The sequence below is a fragment of the Cariama cristata genome, unplaced genomic scaffold, assembly GCF_000690535.1.
Source record: "Cariama cristata isolate BGI_N322 unplaced genomic scaffold, ASM69053v1 scaffold36958, whole genome shotgun sequence".
NCBI classification, from domain to species: Eukaryota; Metazoa; Chordata; class Aves; order Cariamiformes; family Cariamidae; genus Cariama; species Cariama cristata.
Genome location: NW_009632364.1, coordinates 2,512 through 23,839, shown reverse-complemented (window position 1 = coordinate 23,839; position 21,328 = coordinate 2,512). Strand labels below are relative to the sequence as shown.

At 39.0% G+C, this 21,328-nt stretch overlaps 1 protein-coding gene across 1 annotated transcript in view; it reads right to left on the bottom strand.

Annotated features, from left to right (window-relative positions):
* Positions 1-1,203: 1,203 nt before the first annotated feature.
* The window catches only part of YWHAQ (tyrosine 3-monooxygenase/tryptophan 5-monooxygenase activation protein, theta), a 21,984-nt gene continuing 1,859 nt past the window's right edge, over positions 1,204-21,328 (bottom strand). Inside the window, exons 2-5 of the mRNA XM_009706313.1 lie at positions 6,522-6,645; positions 3,843-4,006; positions 3,372-3,467; positions 1,204-2,277 (exon numbers count right to left, since the gene is read on the bottom strand). Of these exons, the coding sequence (XP_009704615.1) occupies positions 2,218-2,277; positions 3,372-3,467; positions 3,843-4,006; positions 6,522-6,645 (444 nt within the window). The 3' untranslated portion in view covers positions 1,204-2,217. The remainder of the gene's footprint in view (positions 2,278-3,371; positions 3,468-3,842; positions 4,007-6,521; positions 6,646-21,328) is intronic.

Here is a 21,328-nt window from a genome sequence, read left to right as displayed (position 1 = left end):
TGTTAGCTGACAACGTAGCGCAAGCTAAGACAACACTCCGGAAGCCGGCAAAGAAAGCAAACTCTTAAATGAGCAGATAAAGCTGACTCTAACATGTCAGTACCAAAACATCTTTACTAGAGAATGAGAGCACTTAGGAATTAAAAACCCTTATAAAACAAATAAAGGATAAGAAATGCATAGGGGAGGGGAAGAAATTATGAAACCAAACACCGATTAAGAAGCATATGAGTTTATGTAGAATCCTGCCACACAATACTTTGACAGCAATTCAAAGTGACTGCATGAAGAAAATGGAATTGATACATTTTTTTCTTTTTAAAAGCAATGCATGTCAATTGAAGAACATAATCTGAACAGTTTTATTGTAGGAACACTCATTGTGCACACTCAAAGAATGAACAAAAACATGGAAGGTGGAAGATGTACCATCAGAAGCCTGCAAGGACTAGTAATGTGTCCTTTTTCGTAATGTCATATCCTGTCTAGCCAGGAAACTAATAGGAGTTAAATATTTTCAAAAACCCACCAACATGGAAAACTAAGAGGTAGAGGTTTAGGAAAAAAAACCAAAAACACAACAACTCTTAAGTGATCTAAGAGAGAGAAGCAAAAAAAACCAAACCCAACAACCCACCCCCCCCACCCCCCCAAAAAAAGACCCCAGAGCAATGTATTATTACAAAAAGCTCCAAAAATTAGGGAAAACAGTAATACTAAAAGCAGTCTAAGAACAAGAGAAAGCAGATTATGACGTGCAGCACACAAACTAATGTTCTAGAGCAGGACAAATTCTTCTGCGTTTCTAAAAGTGTAGCTGGAATACTGTCATAATAATGATGACCATAAGTGACAAAACACAATGGGAGGACAGATTGGAGAATTTCAAGAGATTAGAAACAATGCATAATTTAGATGAGAAGATTTGGAAGCCATGGAAGGATATCAAGAAATTGGTTATTTTTTTCTTAGGACATTATTAAGGTGAAGCCATTCACTCAGGTAGATTTAGTTATTAAGAAGTCCACATGTCAGGTTAACTATGAAAAGTTAGTCAGGATATTTTCATAAAATGAGTTCATTTAAGAGCAGACTTTTTAAAAGTATGCACTAAATTTGAGAAAGACACTTCTAGCACAAGATACTTACATTTAAGTTTAGCCCTTAAGCGGTTACATGGAATTGTTACAAGTCAACAGTAAGTGGTTTATAAAATGTAATTTTATTTAATGTTACTTTGCTGTTACAGAGGGCATAACATTTTCACAAGGCTTTTTTGGGACTACAATCAATGATTAGCAACACACAATAGTGGTCCGAACTCTCTAAATAACAATCACTGGACAAACTTGACACCTTCTCACATGTGCACAAACCTGCATGGAAAAGTACTAAATTTTATACTTGGACATGTGAACTTCAATTGGTTTTCCCATTCCAGTGTTTTAAGAAATGACATGCACTTGAGTCTGCCAAAAAGCACTGCCTGTACTCCGGCAGTAACATGCTGCTTCTAATACATAGTAAAGTGAATACCAGAACTACAAAGGCAGGAGTGTAAGTGAACTTTTATTGGGAAGGGATATCAACTTAAACAGCAGCAACTGAAGATTAAGAGAAGCCCCTGTTTTCGAACACGCAAGCTTCTGTATTACATGATACAGGAAGCAACTCAATTTGTCGTTTTCCAAACTAGAAATGCTCAACTTGATCTGGCCTGATACTTCCATATTCCTACTGAAAAGAATACACCAGTAGCATGTGAAAGTCAATTATGGAAAGGAAACCCTGCAGAGTAAAGAAGGGAATGTAGAGAATTAAAAGCTATGTGGAACACTCTTTAGTTGCAATTAACTACATTTCCATATCTTACTGTAATACAAAACACAGTCAACTGGCAGGAACTGGTTCAGATTTGTTTTTAAATACCAGGTACACTTTAGTCCGCTACATAAGTGTTTGGAAGTTACTTATGTTTATATGAAATGAAGCTATTAATACTTTTCTACAGCAGTAACCGCACACCAGGAAGGCCAGGACAAACAAATCAAGGAATGGAGTTTTCCCAAAGCTGCAGTGTGAAAAGACTATAAATTGATTTCCATACACATGGATGGGTTTTCTTTGCTATAGGAAATCCAAGTGGAGCTATAAGGAATGGAGACGTGTAAAAAGGTTTCTCGAGAAGGAAAGGGAGAATGACGCCCCACGTGCAGTTTAGTTTTCTGCACCTTCTGCAGCATCACATTCTTCTCCCGCACTGTCTGATGTCCATAACTAGAAAGAAAAGAAAAACAGCGTCAGCTTTCAGAAGTGCAGCTTTACTTCCACAAAGGAGCAACTCTGGACTGTACAGAAATGAAAATGAATGAACGAGACTTAAGGATGTCTACAAAGTACCAGTGCGCTGGAGCTGTACAACCCTGGCTGCCAATACTTGCTCGAAGAGAGGTAATTGGAAATAGTTCCCCATGCATAGGGCACAGCTAGCTATGCCCCTCAGGTGTTACAGGCAGAGCAGACAGCAACCTAAACAGGTCCAGACTTTTGTGCTTAATAGCCAGCTATGTCATCGATCCTACATCATTCAACAAGTCTGAACGGTAGCTTCATGAGTAACACCAATTTCAAAAGCAGTGGTCTGATTCCTGAAAGTGAAGATTACCATTTTGATTATTGAAGCAAAGCATTCTGTAGTGCTAATCAAAGAAATTCCCACTGAAGGAGTATTACAACACAGTAAACGTTGCTGTAATTTTAAATGCAGTGAATATCCAGAGAGGATATTCCCTACAAAATTGCCTTAGGTACATATTTTAATAGAACCTACTACTTCTATTAGGCACTTTTCTTAAATGGTTAATCATTATAATACACACTGAAACATCAACCGATTTTATTCTTAATACATTGAAATTCCAGATCTTTTCTTTTAAATGCAAATCAGGAAAATGAATAAAGCAAGCTGCACTGGATGTACAACAGGAAAGACGTTTTGTTTCTGAGGTAGTCATCAAAAAGTTTGATTAAGAATCCCTGACAGATCATGGACTACTATTTTTTGACTCCCTGTCCTATCTTGTACATTAAGTTTGCTGAATGCACCTTCTGCCCCCCCCACTGGAAAGGCCAGCAAACAATGGAGAATGTGAGCTATCCAAGCCCATATTCTAGATTACGCAGCATGCAGTTGTTGACATCAACTTACACTACATTCAAACTATGTTATGAAAAGGTACAGTAGGGTAAATAGCTCGAATCAGTGCTGTTTTGCACTCAAGCAAAATAAGGGTTTTGTTTCATCATAAATTCAGTCTAACTGAGCAAATACATGGTTACAAAACCAGATAGCGCATAAAAAGGCAACTTACTGTTAGGTTGTCTCTAAGCAACTGCATGATGAGAGTACTGTCTTTGTATGAGTCTTCATTCAGTGTATCAAGTTCTGCAATAGCCTCATCAAACGCCTAGAATAATTAAACCATCTTTAGTCTTTCTATTAACTGATCATTAAACAACGACAAGCTAAACCTATCAGTAAAGGTAGCTTAAAAAAAAAAGTGCAACATTAGAAGTTAATGACTTGAATTGCTCTATTTGAAACAGAAGCATAATAAAGGCATAATAAAAGCTTGCAGTGTTGCTGAAAATTTAAGTCACATTGTAAATACAGCCTGCTTGTACCCCTTTAATCCCACTAACAATATGAGCTTGGAAAACAGATACATTAAATAGGATCATTTCCAGCATAAACTCTAGGAAATAATCATTCACATTATTTTAAGCATAAACTCTCTTTTACTGTCCCTGCAGGCACACAGAGAAAAAAAAAAGTAACTTACTGTCTTTGCCAGTGTGCAGGCAAGCTCAGGATTGTTGAGAATCTCATAATAAAATACAGAGAAGTTAAGAGCTAGACCCAAGCGAATTGGATGTGTTGGCTGCATCTCCTTTTTGCTGATATCAAATGCCTCCTGATAAGCTCCCTGTGAGTTTTCTATTGTTTCTGTTAAAGGAATGAGAAACATTAAGGTTTTTTTTTGGTTTTTGTTTTCTTTTTTGAAGATATGACTATTTAAAGTAGTCCATTAGTAGGAGACTGAACAGTCCTCTATTTAAAGCCCACTCTTAGCAAAACACTGCACTTAACTTTAATCAAGGTAATGATTTTAAACCCATTTTAAGTACAGCTGCCAGACTGACGAAACACAGGAAGAAAATTAAGCTACTACAGAGCAAAGGTATTCAAGAGACAGATAAACACAGAGAAGCTAGTAAATAATAAACATCCAAGATGACTATAATTACTTCAACGGCCTTTGATACTTTTGGTACAAAACAAACAAAAAAAAGTGCATTACTTTTTCTATAGAACTCCAGCTTCATTCCTTACACAAGATGGACACACGCTTGTCTGAGTTGGGTGTGCAGAGTAAAGAAGGCTACTGTCTGTATGGCCCTCCTTCTTGAGGAAGTTTGGAAGGCATGTGCTACATGTTCCTGAAAAACTGAAAGTCTGCCTCCAAAAATTAGGTGTAGACAGGTCAAGATAAAAAAAAATCCCAAGGTCGTGACCAAAATAACTGGGAAAAATACCATGGAGTAAAGAGGTTACTAGGCCAGAGTGAGTACTTAGAAGTGCTACACATAGTCTACTCCAGATTCTCTTCTGACAGACAACCAAAGGGCCAACAGCCGCCCTAAGCATGCCTGCAGAACAGAAGGAGATGGCAGGAAAAGAAAGGCCATTGTCAGAGCTCAGAATACAGCTCTCTGAAGGAGCTAATACTATAATTGCTCTAGAAAGTGCTGGAAAAAAAAAAAAAGAGTTCAGAGAGTAAAATCTGTGAAGTATTCAAAAGAGTCAAAACACAGACTTGGGTTTTTCAGTATTCACACTGTAATATGAGCGCCAATGGACTACTGATTTGTTGAGAATAGGTGAAAAAAGGAAAAAAAACTAGCAAATGCAGGAAATAAATTAGCTTGTAAGTACATAAAATATATCTGAAGCTGAGAAAATAAACAGACGCTTAGGGGTAGAACATCAGAAAACCTTCAAGTAAGACTCCTAGAAGTTTGCGAGAAGTCAAGCACAAAATGTATGCACGGTGATACAGATAATCTGTACCGTCCCAGCAAAACACCAAGATCTGCTAATAAGGTTATCAATCAGTCCCTCTTCTACAGTAAGCACCCACATCAGCATGCATATCACTTTAAATGCAGTCTTTTTAGCCAATATAAGCTGGTATTTCTCTACCCAGAGCAGCTTTGTAACTGGTGCTCCAGACAAAATATAAATCAGATTATCTTTGTGAAAGCCAAAGACAAGTTGTCTCTGCTATGCTTGGGTCTGCTGTTGTCATTTGATCAGGTGAAGGGTTAAGAATTTCTGAATGCAACTCATTAATGCAAAGACTTTTTGTACATTTTCATCTTTCAACTTAAATGCTCTTACAATACAAGGAGGCTAACAAAGCCTTTATTTAAGTGACAATCAGCTCTGTCCTTCCACTTTGCAATTCAATTGATTTAAACTAGCCAACACTGTCAGATGCCTACCATGCCCAACCCAAAGGGACAGTCACTTCAGTGCTCTGCCTGCTCCAGCAGTCCATCTCCTTTCTGTGTCACAGCATCACTCCAGGACTAATTTCAGTTTGTTATTAAGAAATCTATCACTAGCTTATGTCATACTGTTGTGAGGTTAAAAACTCTTGGTATCTGGGCACCTTGCAAGACAGTTCTAATAATTCAATACATCCTCTGAATAGAGAGTTAAAGCCCTCCTCAGAAGAGTTTCCTGAGGTACTTACAACCACCTATGCACATTTTCCAACTTCTAGGAATGTTCTACATTCTCAGGATGCCCAGTATCAAGTGACAGTACCAGCTGTGAAGTTTTCCAGAGCTTTTCTGCTGGATCCAAAAGGGAAAACTAAAATTACAGGGACAGTACTATCCCCATGAACATTAACCATTTCAGAGTGCAGCTCACGCTTCTTTAGATAGTGTACTGATCTAGCAATTTCGTTGCTTCTTTATAAACTTAGGTGACTACAATGAAGTCTGCTTCATACTGAAATGGTTAAAGCTTGTAGATCAACAGGATTCCATCACGGAGTAAAAAATGTTGCAGAGATCTGTTCACTCTTCCTCAGTGACTTTCTTTTTGTAAAGAAATACAACCAACCAACATTAAATATGTCAGCAGACCTTCATCTAAATTGTTTTCCAGAAGCTCTGAATATGCATTATGGAACAACTATCCAGAAATTTAGGGCATATGACAGGAACAGCACCTAAAACTCCCTGGCATACTATGCTTAAGGTCTATTCTCAATTTTACTCTCCATCTGTGTGAACACTGGAGATTTCCAACTGAAGTGCAGTTGTTCCCACTCAGCTAACTTACGTGAATTCAGAGGAAGATACTGGCACGTGTACTCCATTTACTGTTCCCTTGCCCATCGCTCAAAACTGAAGTTAATCAGCTACTAGACTCGAAGACCACTTACGTTTTCTGTCATCACCACAGGCAACTTCAGCAAGGTATCGGAAGTAGTCTCCCTTCATCTTCAGGTAGAATACCTTGCTCTCTGGATTAGTTGCATTAGCTATTAAATATTTGTCCAACAGCTCCTGAAACAACAACAAAAAGGATATTGACATATTACCTACAATGTTACAACTAAGTTCAATCTATTTTTCTTCTCTCCAGAAAGTTTGGATGGACTCAAATGTTTGCTACAAGGAAAACCAGGAGTTTTAAGGGCATTTTAGATAGATGAACACTTATTTAAACAAAGTGTGTGAAGGCACAAAGTTGAAGACTTCACTACGATGATCAGTCAGCCATCTGATCAGACTGCAGGAAAAGTAACAAGAAAAGATTTACTGGCATATAGTTTCAGAATACGCACTTGTCATTTCAAAAATGTTGTTGCAAATGAGTAAGCTTTTACTGGAAAAATGAAACACTATGCAGAAATTTTCAAAGTTATTTATAAATAAGAACTTATTCCTACTTCACAGGAAAAAAAAAAAAAAGTAAGAAAACCAACTGCTATTTTTTTTGTATAAATTGCATTTGTTAGACTTGTGATAAGGAATCTCTAGCCCAACCTCCCAGAAAGCGCCAAGGATTCGAACCCATCTAGTCGGTAGCCAGCCTCATCGAACCGTACCAGCTCTTTGCAAGCCTGTAAAGCAACACCCGCTCCAGCAGAGCGGGGAGGCATCCTTCACGTCGGGAACGGGAAGAGCTATCCACTGCTCTCCAGCACACCCCGAGCTGGTGCTAACGTCGCTCCCCTTCCTCGCAGCTCTCCTACCTGATAACCAGAGGGAGAGGGAAAGGTTTACAAGCTTCCAGCAAGAGGAGATAACTCTCTCCAGGGCTGCAAGGCCTCCTAGCCCTTCCAAGATAGGGGTGAAGGCAAAGGAAAGAAGAGGTACAGGATTTTCCCCCAGCGAGGGGGGTACTTCGGAGAACTTACAAGGAAGAGGGCAGCTTCTGGCTGACCTCCGTATCCCTTAGCCCCAGTGATTTTACCCAACTCATTACCGCAACCGACCCACATTCTCTGGAGTTGACAAAAGGTGCAAATAAGCTCCAACAGGCTCAAGGAAAGCCCACAATACTCACAGCAACTTTGCACTGAGAATTTAAGTGATAAAGATCTGCATTCAGTTACTTGGAAAATAAACAGGTCATAAAAGCAGCAGAAAGTTTCCACAAAGCTTGCAAACCGTGGCTAGTCAAGTAAGATTTTTGTTATAGGTATGTGTATCCAAATTCATGAAGCAGCTACAAAGAAAATGTTTAAGGAACTGTAAGCTTTCAGGGCAAAAACCCTTAGCATTTTAATTAGCAACTGTAGCACTATAATCAAAAGGAGCTAATTTTAGACACAAACCTACTCCCTACGCATACCACCGTCCCATTATTACTTCCTTTAATAACCAAGGGTAGCAGAGCAATCCAGCTGAAAGCGTTTACTCATTCCAAGGCCATTTGAGGTGCTGGCAATTATTTTAAAACCATGCTTATAGTAGGGTACTTCCACTTAGGTGAGAAAAGCGTTTCTGTGTCCACACAGTGTGCTTACCATGGATGTAATATTGCATATAGCTCCACAGACAAGCTCCCTTCAGACATCCCCTACCAAGGCATTAAGAAACAGTAAAGAGTTACAAGCGCTCTTATTACCACCCTAGAGAAAGCAGCGGGAGGGTAAGATGATACCGAGCCTGACATACCCTTCCACTTACCAAATCAGAAACAGACATTTTCAGGACTTTCTGTAAGGCTAGAAAACCACTGCCGAAGACTATGCACTGGCTAGTATGGCATAGGGATAAGTGGGGAATTTGTGTTAACAGTTGAACTCAGTCAAGTATGCAAGGGCTTGAGCAAGTATATTGAATGGTACACCTCACTGGTGTTACGGAAAAAGCAGCAAAACCTGAAGTATGTTTCAAAACAAGAGTTAAGACACAGTAGGCAGATAGGTAATACAACCCCATATTAGTACTGTTATTTTACATGAGTCATTCCCCTATTACAATGAGTTATTCCCACCCTACAGGTTTCTGCAGTGAGAAAAACTTCACATTTCGGCTCAATGTTTTCCTGATGCTTTTCTCCTACGACAGATGTCAACACCAGCCATAAAAGCACAACACTACACAAACCAGTTTCAAAGTCTCAGAGACGACAACGCAGTAACCTCAAGTTTAACACAGGAGTTTGATTTTACAAGAAACTGCCCAGAATGATGAAAGTTCACACGTAATACATCTATGTGTAGAAAAGTTCCTTAAATCAGTCATGACTGAAGAGTAACGACAGCCTCCAAAGGCCATCCTAAGGTTGGGACTGCATTAAGCAGCAGAGATGTGATTTATCCGTGTGCTCAGATTAGATGTGAAAAACTATCCCACTATCTAAGGAGTGCTGACCAGACAACCAAGAAAGATATGTTGTATAGGATTTTAAACCAGATATCTGACAAAACTGTATTTTTGATTTTTCTTTGAAATGCTGAAATAAAAATTTTCAAGATGTTACAATTACATCAGCAAGGGAACAAACAGGTATTTTTCTTTTATGCCTTCCAAAACCTAAAGATTTATTGTAAACTTAGTACACAAAAAATATTGCTGATCTTATTGCAAAATTCTGTCTTTGGAGATAGCTCCAGCAGTAGAATACTGTGTGTAACCGATGTGGCTCGATTATGACTTAAAAATACTAACACCCTGGAATCTAGTGTATGCTAAATAATGTTTACAGGAGAGCTTTAGCATGTCTAATTTAAGATGAGCCTCAAACCTACATTCCCTAGAGCATTAATGCCCACTTCTTTGTTTTCAGATAGGGTAGGCCACACACTTCTTCCAGGAGTACTAAAGGATTCTGCCATGGCCCCAGCCCTACCGCAAGCACGTAGTGTGTCCTGTGTCAGTGTGTCCTGGAAGCGCTGCCTCCACTATGCAGGTTTGGAAACCAGTGGTTCTGTGCAGATTTCTGAGAAACTTAGAGGAAAAAATTGGATACTGGGAGTGAACTGCAGCTTTTCAGACAGCAAAGAATGGGTTACATACACTGCTTTATTTCCTAGGCACTCCTCAGTTGGAGGAGCTGAGCTGCCCAGTCAGCAGCTCCTATTCCCAGCTCATCTTGAGGGCCTCCTAATCCTTACCACAGCACATGGTAAGGGAGAGATCCATGCCTCTATCAGCTACAGTGGAACATCCTTGTTCTGGACTTGATGTATCCAGTTTTGCTTTTTTTAATAGCCTTAAATGGAACAAGAGCTCCTTTATGAATCATGTAGGACAGAACAGAATACAGACTTTTAGTAGAGCTAATTATTTATCTATCCAGAGGTTATCTTTCAAATCAATAACATATTTGGTACACTTAGTGATCCATTCATCTCAGGACATCATCATCATCTCTTGGAAGGCATCTTACCCTCCCTGTAACAGACAAAAAGTTGGCAGGGCAGTGAGAGCAGACAGCACAATAAGCTAATGATTTACTTTACACTGTTGTGAGTCAGTAATAGCTAAGAAATCTCAAGATTTCCTACATCTGTTCTCTATCTTTCCCCACTTGGGCTTTTCTACCTTTCCATCAGACAGCAATCAGCCAGGAATCCTCATTTAAACACCAGTTGATGGTAAGTAAAATGAATACAGGCAGCTTGAGCAACGAAGCAGACCTCAGCCAACCTCAAAATTCATTATGATAAATTTTACCTAAAGAGAGACAGGCACTGCCACAGGTATGATTATGTGATGAACTCAGCCAATACAGGAGACTGCCATCCATGTTCACATATAGCAAACATGCTCATCGCTTTTTGGTTTGGTCAGAAATTGCATATCAAAATACAGTTGTCACCACCATTAAGAACTGTGACTGTTCTTACCACCGTCTAAACCAAGACCTGAACAACCAGCAACTATGTGCACTACAACATCAAACAGGCCTCAGACGCTGCCATGAAGAGCCATATAATGTTTGAGCCGCTGGCCTGCCCTGTTGGTGGGTGACTCTCAGAACCACGAGCAGTACGAAGACACAGGAATCAAAACTGTCCTCGAGCCAGACCCTTCACATCCTGGTGCGGTTGCATGAGAACAGGTTTGCACGGTGACAGTTTGTGTTGGCATCTGCTACTTGCCCCACACCAACACATACTCCTCAAGCGGCGTGCTGGTCCTTCTGTAGTGTGACAGGGTTTCCCACCCCACTTCTCATACGTGTTGCTCATCCGTCTCAATTTATTTCTACCTTCAGAGCATGCCAACACTCTTGCCATCCTAATAGCATCATATTCTCATATGTGATATTCTTTTCCCCTCCTAGAGAAGGCAGGCTTATTTATTTATCTATTAAAGAGATGCCAGCAACAAAGAGCTACCGGTCCCTGGAACAGATTGGCAGCTGCCCGAAGGATCCACGGGAAGCAGGCTAGGAGCCTGGCAGCAACCCACCACTTTACACTTTACCTATCACCTTACCCCCTTTACAGCTGAAATTTATTGTTTTAGTTCTTCTCTCCATTGGCAGACACGCTCCTTTACATGCCAAGAGAAAGTTACATTTCAATTGCCTTTCTGGATCCTTCTCCAGTTCTACTTTTGTTCTTTCCCAACGGAGTCACTGTCCTTTCTTAGTTTCTTTACCCCTCTGCTTAAGCAGGAACAAGGGTTGAACATGCGGCTGTAGGATCAGACCACTGCAATTAACTTGAGCCAGAAGCATTAAGTTTAATTCATCTGCTCTCATCACTTTCCCATTATTTCAGCTTTGTGAAAAGCAAGCCCTGAAGGAATACGCCAGCTGAATCTTTACTGGAAGTGCCTGATACAGACAAAGAAGCTCCCTGAAGACACGGCTCCTTCATAATTATTTGTTGTGTATGCATCCAGCCATCCTCTCCTTACATACACCATGCACACATCCCCTGTAATTCATGTACCAGTCCCACTCCACATGTGCTTTCTGTTACCTGTTTTCAAGACAACCCCTTCTTTTAAAAGCTGACGTCAAAACAGAAAGTGCCACCAACCTCCCCCCATCTAAGCCTATTTTAAAAGGCAAGCCTGATGGAGACATCAAGTTCAACCACAGCGTGCACTAAATACTTTCTGTACAATTTAATTATGTGGTAGGTTCAAGTGGCAGAAAAATACAACCACTATCTGATCTGTGCTGTTCTCTCTTTCTGCATATTGAGCTATAAAGAATCTTGACAACAAAGATGAATTTAAAAAAAGTATCTTGAATACCAAACTGACCTTGGAGCTGCCTTCAGCACTTGCGTCATTTAGAATTGGACTTTAGTAATGAAAGCAAGTACATGAGTATAAATCGCTGCATGTATTCCAATACCATTAGCCAATAAATACATTCTTCACACTTACTCGTTCAATATCAGAGGATGAACACAAATCAGGTCAGCTCCAGAGATTATCTACTCATCACAAGTAGTTTAAGGTCAATTTTCAAAGCAAGCTAAAGATACCATGTGCCTAAGTACCCACAGAAGTTCTCAGCGAGGTAAACTGAAGTAACTCAAAATATTTACCATGTCACCATCACTCAGATGTCAACACCTAGGACATGTTTGGGTCACATCACCAGCACCAAGTTGTTTAATGTTATGCTATTAAAAGACTAATCTACATTGTCATTTGCATTTCTCACCAACTTAGTACTGTATAGCATTACTTTTGCTCCACCAGAAGGGAAAAAAGTCAATGTAAAAGCAACCACCATAAGCAGCAATGCTCTCCCAAAGTTTGCCCCCATAAATATAAACTGGTTAAGGTGCTGCATGATCTTTAGCAAGGAGGAGTATGCGGATGTTCAAAATTGCTGGCATACAGTTTTGTGAATAAATTCTCTATAAAGTTTGATTTTCAAGTCAGACTGTTTCAGCAATATTCTTGAGCCTAAGGCCTATTTATCTTACTTCAAGTTGTTTAAAACACCTTATTCCAAAATCATCTTCATCTTTTGGGCATGTGATTTTAAATGCTATTCTTTAAAAGCAAACATTGTAACAATTTGTGGGAAGTAATTTGTATTTGCAGGTTTTAGTAATTTAAGACATAGTCTTCTGCTGGGCTTTAACTCATATGACACAAAAAACACTTGAAAGAAAAGAAAACCCAACAGTATTACTCTTTTTTGATACAAGAACAAACTAATCAATATCAATGCATATAATATAAAACCACTTTGTGTACCTCCTTACCCCTTGATGTAAAAAGTTCAATGATATGAAAATAAAAAAAAATAAAAAAAGGAAAAAGACCAGCTTGAACTTCAAATCAGCTGCTCAGAAGCTCTCTGCTGTCCAAGTGCTCGTCAGACCTGCCAGCAGAGGTCTGATTTTCACAGGTCTTACAGAGACTAAATTAAGTTTTATTGTTGTTTCCTAGGTGTTCCTTCCCTTCCTGAGCCAACACTGAATGTTCCCTATTTTGAGTTTTTACGTGCCTTTTGTTTTGTTTTAAAGGCATACTGAGGCCAGCCACCAGAACAGATATTACATGGGTGCCAGCAAGTAACTGATTACTTAACATCGTACTTGCCTATAACAGCATACATTTATTGGCCAAACCCCACAGAACTAAATGGTCACATGCAAGTGAAGAAACTGTTTTGAAGTAAACCTATTGAGACAAGGTTCCTTAAAAATAATGCACATGCACAGAGAGCCTGTCAACAGCACTTTTTTTAGCAAGTTAACTCACCACCCTGAACATGGATTCCACATCACGGTCCCATCTAGAAGATGAGTAGCTCGCATCCAACAGGCACACTATACAAAGTGTGTGATACTACATAAATTCAGCCAGGGCTGCACAGTGCAAAATACTTGGAAAAGTTCTTCAGTCTGAAGTATTTCTGAAGGTCCATCCATCTCCCATATGAGAAAAACCACCTACAAGCAGCATATAGGGAAATGGTTTCCACCCTAACTGCAGTCAAAAAGTAAAGCTAAGAAGTTGGTGAGGCAGTTCAGACCAATATATTCCCTTAATATACCTGTTAAATGTGAATTTAAACACATTAAATGCTCCAAAGCGTTTGACAGCACAGATGATTGGTGTAGGCTCAGACCTTTCAATAAGGCTTCTACTCACAAATGACTGCCTGTTTTAATCGTCTAGTAAATTGGTATTAAGACTTCTCAGCTATTTCAAGTATAATCAGTCATTCCAAAGTCCACAGTATGAGTCACTGCAACCTAGGTGTGTTTTAACATTCAGCAGTTGTTTTCTTGACAGGAAAGGGAGAGTCCCCTGCTGCAACAGTAAGATCACTTTACTTTCAAAAGCGTAATTCAGCAGAAGTTTGTTCTTCATCCTTCTGGATTCAAGCTCTATGCATCAACTCCTTTTAGGAGAACATTAAAGAGTTTTCATCCAGACCTCTCAAAACCATTAGTATTTCAGTTTACATATTGAAGGAAAATATGTGTACATCTTTCCAGTAATGGCATGGCCTTAAGACAACCTGAGAAAGCACCGTCAAAATAAGAGATAAACGTATCTGGCATGGAAACGGAGAGGGTGACCTAATTCATCTTTTCCATTTGGTTCTGAGTCTTTGTCTACATAGTTTTAAAAACTGGCAGTCAATATTTAGGATTCGACCTGAATGAAGTATCTGGAATCCCACTTAAGAGATACATTGGAAGCCTGAGCTGCAGCACGTCTGCCCACACTATTCCCACCTGGGATTGAGATTAATTTCATCTAGAATTTACATTCACTGGTTACATTTCTGCTAAAACAAGAAGTTAGAAAGTTCTGTGGCCCTCAAAGAACTATGTAAGCCAGGAACTAGAAGTGTGTGCAAATGCAAGTTCTACTTTCTATAGATTTTCATCAGAAAAAAAAGCAACAATCCAGTGAAAGTCAAAGAATCATGCGACTTTTTATGGAAGAGCCTAAAGTTTTCCAGTTTTCCCCTGCCAAATGCACAAATAAGTCTTCAAAAAAACCAAACCTCAATAATTATAAAATTTTCAATAATTATAAATTTCTGCTGAAGTAATGGCCATACACCACAGTCAAAAGTTTTTGGGAAAATTTTCTTGGTATCAGATTTATCTCAAATTAATTCTAACATTCTTCCATGATTGCATTTTCCATATTTCTAATTCCTCAAAATACTTCAAGTGTTATTTTCCTCTTAGTAAACATGCATTACTGACATCAAAGTCTTCCCTTCAGAATCCTGATTACCTCAAAGTTTCTTCTAGCATCCTCCATTTGTGATGTTCCATAATATGACAGAATCAAACAAAAAAGTCTAAATTTGCATTTAAAAACACTTCTACACTCTGCAGCTACAGAAGCCCTGAAGGTATGATCAAATGATTGATTGAGATCTATCTAGACTAATAATACTCAAAATGAACAACAGCACGCAAGAGTTACATGGGCTTAAGGTATGTTGCCCTTGTGCAAACACCTATTTTTAAAGCCAGCCTTCCATGCTAATAAATAAACTATGGAGGGCCTAAAAGTTTTACTTGTTTCAGTTCTGCTCTCTGGAAGCCCTAGATCAGAGGCTTGTGATCACTGAAATCCAGAAAGATAATGAAACAGATGCACTTTCTTCCCATTGCTTAGCGCAGCTGGAAGAGCCTTTTGCATTGTCCAACTTCACCTTGAAGGAAACCCAGCAATGTACTATTTCATTCAGTCACAAAAACTAGAAGTCAACAGTCGAGATAACCTTGTTACAACAATTTCTCATAGCAAGTGAACCTTGACTTTCTTGCTAAGGCCCTGCTACCTACTTCCATTTAAAACAATTTCCGCTTATAAGAATTTTGCAAAACGTACGAACTTCAGAACAGAACTTCCTGAAGAAGTTTTATCCAGGAAATACAAGGCTGTCAGTCTGATAAGAGTGTACATAGTGTATTTAGAAAATTTATTATCAAACCAAAAGGGAAGTTTTCTGTTTCCAGAGCCTAACATGACTCCTATATCCAACTACCTCAGTGGATGGATTGTATAAATTAAAGGACAGACTAAAGATTATTAGACCAAGGAATAAACCTTTATCAATGTCAGAAAGTAGTAAACCAAACCCTTGGTTCCTTTAACAAATTAAAAAAAAAGGCACAAGCAAAATCACAGCTAATTCAGGATGTTCTAGCTCATGGGTCTTTACATCTGATGTTTTGGTGGGTGCACAGAACCACAGGATGTGAAACTCGCCACTTAACTTATTTTTACCGCCTCCTATGTCTAAGTGCCCGGTTCACATGAACTCTTAATCAGATGTACAGAGTGAATTAGCAAAATACAAGCTTACAAGTCAGCTGTATACTCAGTTGAAGCATTCTGATGTTGGTTCCGGCATCCTGGGAAGCAGAAAGGATGAGGAGAAACCTGTAAACATCAGGCCAATGAACTCGGTAGAGCTATATGGAGTCAGTGCCACAAACGCAGTGTTCAAGAACAGTCTTACTTACCTTACCTAGTTAGCCTGTGATAAAATTAGCTTCAAGTTTATGGTCAAGTACAAAACCACTTAAACAGAAGCAGCAAGTAACATGTAGGGGCACTAGGCCCATCATTCTCAAATACCAAGAGCATAAAACTAAAAGGGGTAAGATCTACACAAATAAGAAAACATTGATTAATCAAGCACACACCTTCACCTACCAAACTTACAAAAAAGTACATCTATGCGCTTTTACCAGCCTTTCCCCTGCATTTTCCTCACTACTTTCGTCTGAAAATCAGGTATCCCCCATTATTGAAAACAAAATACCAAGCTTCTGCACCCACACAGAAATTGGTACAATCTACTGCTTTAATAATATGCTAAACAACCCCAGTTTGTGCCATCATAAAGAAATCGACTGCTAATAACCTCCAAGCTTGAGTGTGTTGTTTCCTCATCAAGTTCCACCTCTCCAATAGATAGCCTTTTAGGTTGTACTTCAAAAAGGCAACTATCATACTAGTATCTAAGGTAGCAGAAATGCCTCCAAGACAACTGTCCAGCAGGTAAGCATGACAGTGTTTCACAAAATCTGTTAAAAGGCTTCACTGTATTAGCAGAAAACCAGAATTTGTGTCTTTGTTGTCCAGTTCAACTTAGCGAGCACATCCTACTTTCTCAGGGCCACCAAATCAATAAATGTCCTCCAGGAAATTTAAAAATTCTAGATGTATAAGTGGACTGAGATATAGTATAGACAAAGCTTTAATAGCCTTGACTACAACCAGGCTACTTAATCTATAGCTTAACCTCATTAAAAAATGGATTTGATACTGGAGATAGATGAGGCTTTGGCTGCCCCATTCTCAATGGCTTGACACCTACATTGGTATTACGATTTCCTATTTTCAATTACTCCACATCCTGCTTCTCACAAGATGTTAAGATTCAGGACAGGCCTTTCAGAGCTGTTAGGAGCTATGCCTTTGCAGAAGTGCAATTCTCCGGTGGTCATTTCTTAAACTTTTAAGAACAGACAAGTCATTGATGTTCAGGTTTTCTGCTTTCAACAGACGTAAGTTAACTCTGTTCTCAGCTTTACCTCAAGATGGGGATATCCATGCAAATGAAATCAGTGATCTAAATTCACCCCCGTAGCTTCTGAAAAAGGAAATGACACTGCACACACAAATAACATAATGGCCCAAGTTTTCAGAACCTCAGTCTGAATACCTTGCTGCCATTTATCTTGTATTCTTCACTAGCTTGCTTGTATGTTTTAGAAATTTGGCATCCAGTTGTAGGGGGAGGGGGCAGCAGGCAACGACTGCATGGGATGGAGGCCTCAGCTACCATCAGAATTCCCTGAACTATTTTTAGCTGGGCTTTAACAGTTTTCAGCCGCTTCAAGAACCTCCGTGCATTCTATGCTTTGTCCCTACCTGTGTCAGTCCTTCGGGTTCAGTTTTCCTTGCACAAAAGTGTGGTACTCTAGCAGCAGATTCTAATGAAGGGCAAAAACTGACGTAAAAGAAGGTACAACTACTAGTAAGACAAGGTCAGATAATAAATTTAAATTTCAAGCATATCAAACTAGAAAAAAATTCATGCATTAAGTTCCACAGTTCTTATCAGAAATGTGTTGACATTTGCTAGAAGTTGTGCTAAGAACACAAAGGAGAATGAACTCTCTCCCCACATATTATCTTTCACCAAAAGGATGACTGATATTCCAAATTAAAACATTCCTTTAACATTCACTTCACAATTCTGGATTTGCCAAAAGTAATGTTCCCAGCCTAAAGTCTGGCTTTGAGTCATGAAGTAGCTAGTCCTTTTAGCCAGTTACTTAAAAAGGATGAGTCAATAGCATTTCCTTTAATTTACAAAAGGTAAAAAAAGTAGTACTTGAAACACTGTCCCAACCACTATCAGGAGAACTAATTCAAGTCCAAAAGTAGTATTAACTTAATTGATTAGTATGCCTGTCCTTCATAATAAAACTTCATCCTACATAGTTCCCAGTATCAAAAGACTGTAATATCCTTTTACTCAGACGCTAGTTTCACGTCTATAACACTATGTATTTCTGTATAAACTCTGGCCGTTCACTGAAAATAGGAAAGCAGAGAAAAAGGATTCACAAGACATGAAACTCTAGTAAATTGTTCGTACAGCAGTATCAACCTGATACTTGTTGGATCTGCCAAATTTCTGCATGTATAATAAAAATCAAGATTTCACTTCTCTATAGGCCAAAGGTAACAGTTGGGAAAAAACAGGGCTATGGTCAAAGCTTATTCATCATCTGACATCAGAATTTTCAGCCGACACGAGGAATCTATTTGCTGCTGCAAGAAAATACCAACTTCATTTTCAATGAAGCTATGAACTTGTGCTCTTGAAAAAAGCAGTTTTTACTGCAGTTTTTACCTTCTAGTATGGGGATTCTTGTTTTAAGTGATTAACTCTAGAACTAGACCTACAAAATTGATAAAAATCGGAATTGAACATAGATTTTTACCCTTGTTTTTATTAACGTTTATTGTTTCTTAATTATGCAAAGCAGAAGTAGTAACAACATTGCAACCTTGGGGGGGACAAGGAAGGAAGGAAGGAAAGGGGAGCTGGCAAGAGCAACACACTAATACACGCTTTCAACAATTAACACTGCAATCTCACAGAAGATCAAACATTTACAAGCATCCTCTCAACCTTATGACAGTAAAAATTGAAATAAGATACACCTTACAGCTCAAGACTAATTCATTGCAGGCTCTGCCATAGGGTACAGAAAAGAACCAACAGCACAAGTAATGTTACTGTTGGTCCATTTTTAAAAGTTCACGATGCCCTTGCTCATTTCTAGAAAAACTGGTTGACATGGGCCTGACACAGTATAATGTAAAACTGTTTACGGAGGACATTGTAAAAATAGATGTTTGGAAACAACTGAAAAGTTTCATATACATAACTTTTCTACACAAAAAACTTAAAAGCATATTAAAATAAACTTCTAAGTTTCAGCTAGAGACATGAGGAGTAAGTAACCATCAAGATACAGTTGTTTCCAAGCCCTAGTGGTTTTAGCCATTACATCTTCATCAAGTCTTAAACTGTGGGCAAGTAGTTATCAAATCTCATCTCTATTGCTTTATGAAGACCTCCAACATCAGGACCTAGAAACTGAACACGTGCAGAGTGCTACCAAATACACATGCAAAAACCCTGAAGTTGCAGGTGGAGAGTGGATGGCTTCCAGGCAAGGACTGGTGTCCCTCCTTCTTTTACACTAGTTTTCTCTAAAGAACAAAGGAGCTTGAATGCAACACGAGTTATTGCTATGCAAAGGGACTGAGGCGCTCTGAAAACCCAGCGGTTTGATCTGCTCCCCCAGAGAAGTTCCAATTCAAAAGTTACCTCTTTCGAAAATCTGATGTCACTAAACAGCAGGTTGTATATACAATAAAGCACTAGTCTTCTACTGTACATTCCATCCTCAAAGTTTATGTTATTTCACTAATTACATGAAAGCTGCTGCTGCACCTATCCCTTCTACACTATCTAGAAGCCTTGCCTTGAAACCACTCTAAGAATATAAAGAAACATGAACTTTGTGTTCAGAGAGTGTATGAAACAACATAATTCAACTTCACCTTGGAAAAAAGTTAAGTTGCCAACCTGTTTCTTTATTCAAGGACAAGAGAGTTTCAAGAACAGTTTCGTCTATGATTCAACGTTAATTCTCCACATTACCAAAGAATCAGTCAATCAATACAGGGACTTCAATAAAACCTCCTAGCGTACCTTTCAAATAAAACATTTGTGCAAGTTGTTTGACAAAGTCATACCATTTCTTTATTAAAGAGCCACTCTCACCTGAAAGACCAGTCATAAAATTAACAGTTAAAAAGGGTTCAGATCACATCTACTCCTACTTGCAAGATAGCAGTTAAAGAAATGTCTTCACTGCTTGGCATGAGATGGAATATCTTACTGTGATCACTGATGGTGGTTGTACATTAATTAAATAATTAGTAAAAGTTTTATTTTTGATGTATGTATCTCTATAGATCTATTTATAGATATCTCAACATAATTTTGGATGTTTGTATTAAATTTAAGTTCCTTATCAAACCATGCCCTAAACCAATGCCTTACCTAATTGGCTTGAGATATTCTTTACAGGAAAAAAAAGTAACTGCAGATTCAGTGTTGCTGCATTTTTAATATAACATTAGCAGTATTTTGTAATCCTAGCACAAGTATTTCTAAATGAAGGTTCCTACAACAACAGGTATCCTTCATTTTGAAAAGCTGAGCCATACCAGTAATAAAAAAAAAAAAGCGCCTTTTGAAAAAACTGTTAGTAGTATGACTAACAGCAGTCACACTCCACCCAACACATCCACCCTTGCTAAATCCAAGTACTCCAGATGACAAGGAACCTTTCCATGCTACTTGCCAGCTGTTGTTTAGGTTTAGTTGCCTTCCTAGAATTAAAAAAGCATCTCTGAGATTCAACTTAAGAGATCTAAAGAAGCTACAAGAAGCTACTATAGTATCAGTAAAGAAGAAATTATCATTTAAAGAAGGAGTCATCAAAACAACTTCATGGCTCAGCTCTAGGAAACCCGTCCTTTGTAGTGCCCGCACATTGCGAGTCCCAACCTCTCCGACGCTGACTCATGGATCATAGGAGTGGTAGACGGAGGAGGAAAGGGAGAGAACCACAGGACGTAACTGCACATGGCCCTCAAAGGAAGAGTAAAAATCGGAAGGCTTGCGGTAGATAGCTGACATCTCCTCCTACCAAAGGCAGGCACCTCTTTGCCGGCAGGGCAGCACAGGAAAAGCATGCACAGCTCTAGGTTTCAGTCTTCACTACTTCCTGCTGCCTTCCAGGTGAGAGGGAAGGAGTTGCCAACCAGACCATCGCTGAGAACAGAGAAAGACTAGAATGCAGGGAAAAAACTGGCTAGCACAGGAAGAGCTTGTTTGCCCAACATCACAGGTTTGTGTTAGCATGGGTACCAGACTACCTGCTGTCCACCATCTGATGCAACTGGAGTAATTTCAGTATAGATACTGTGTGAAACGGCTCGCTACCTTTATCAGTCAGACATATTCAATCTCCCTATGGAAGCATGAGCTCCTTGTCAAGATGGCACAGCAACCACTATGGAATTTTATGCATAACCTTCTCTTAGGAACTGGATTTGGTAGAAGGACAGAGGGAGATTAAGTCTGAAGAGTGAGCCTTATGTTGAAGTCCCAAGAAGTTAGTTCTTAAGTAGGGCACTGAGTAGAGGAGATTGAGAGGAG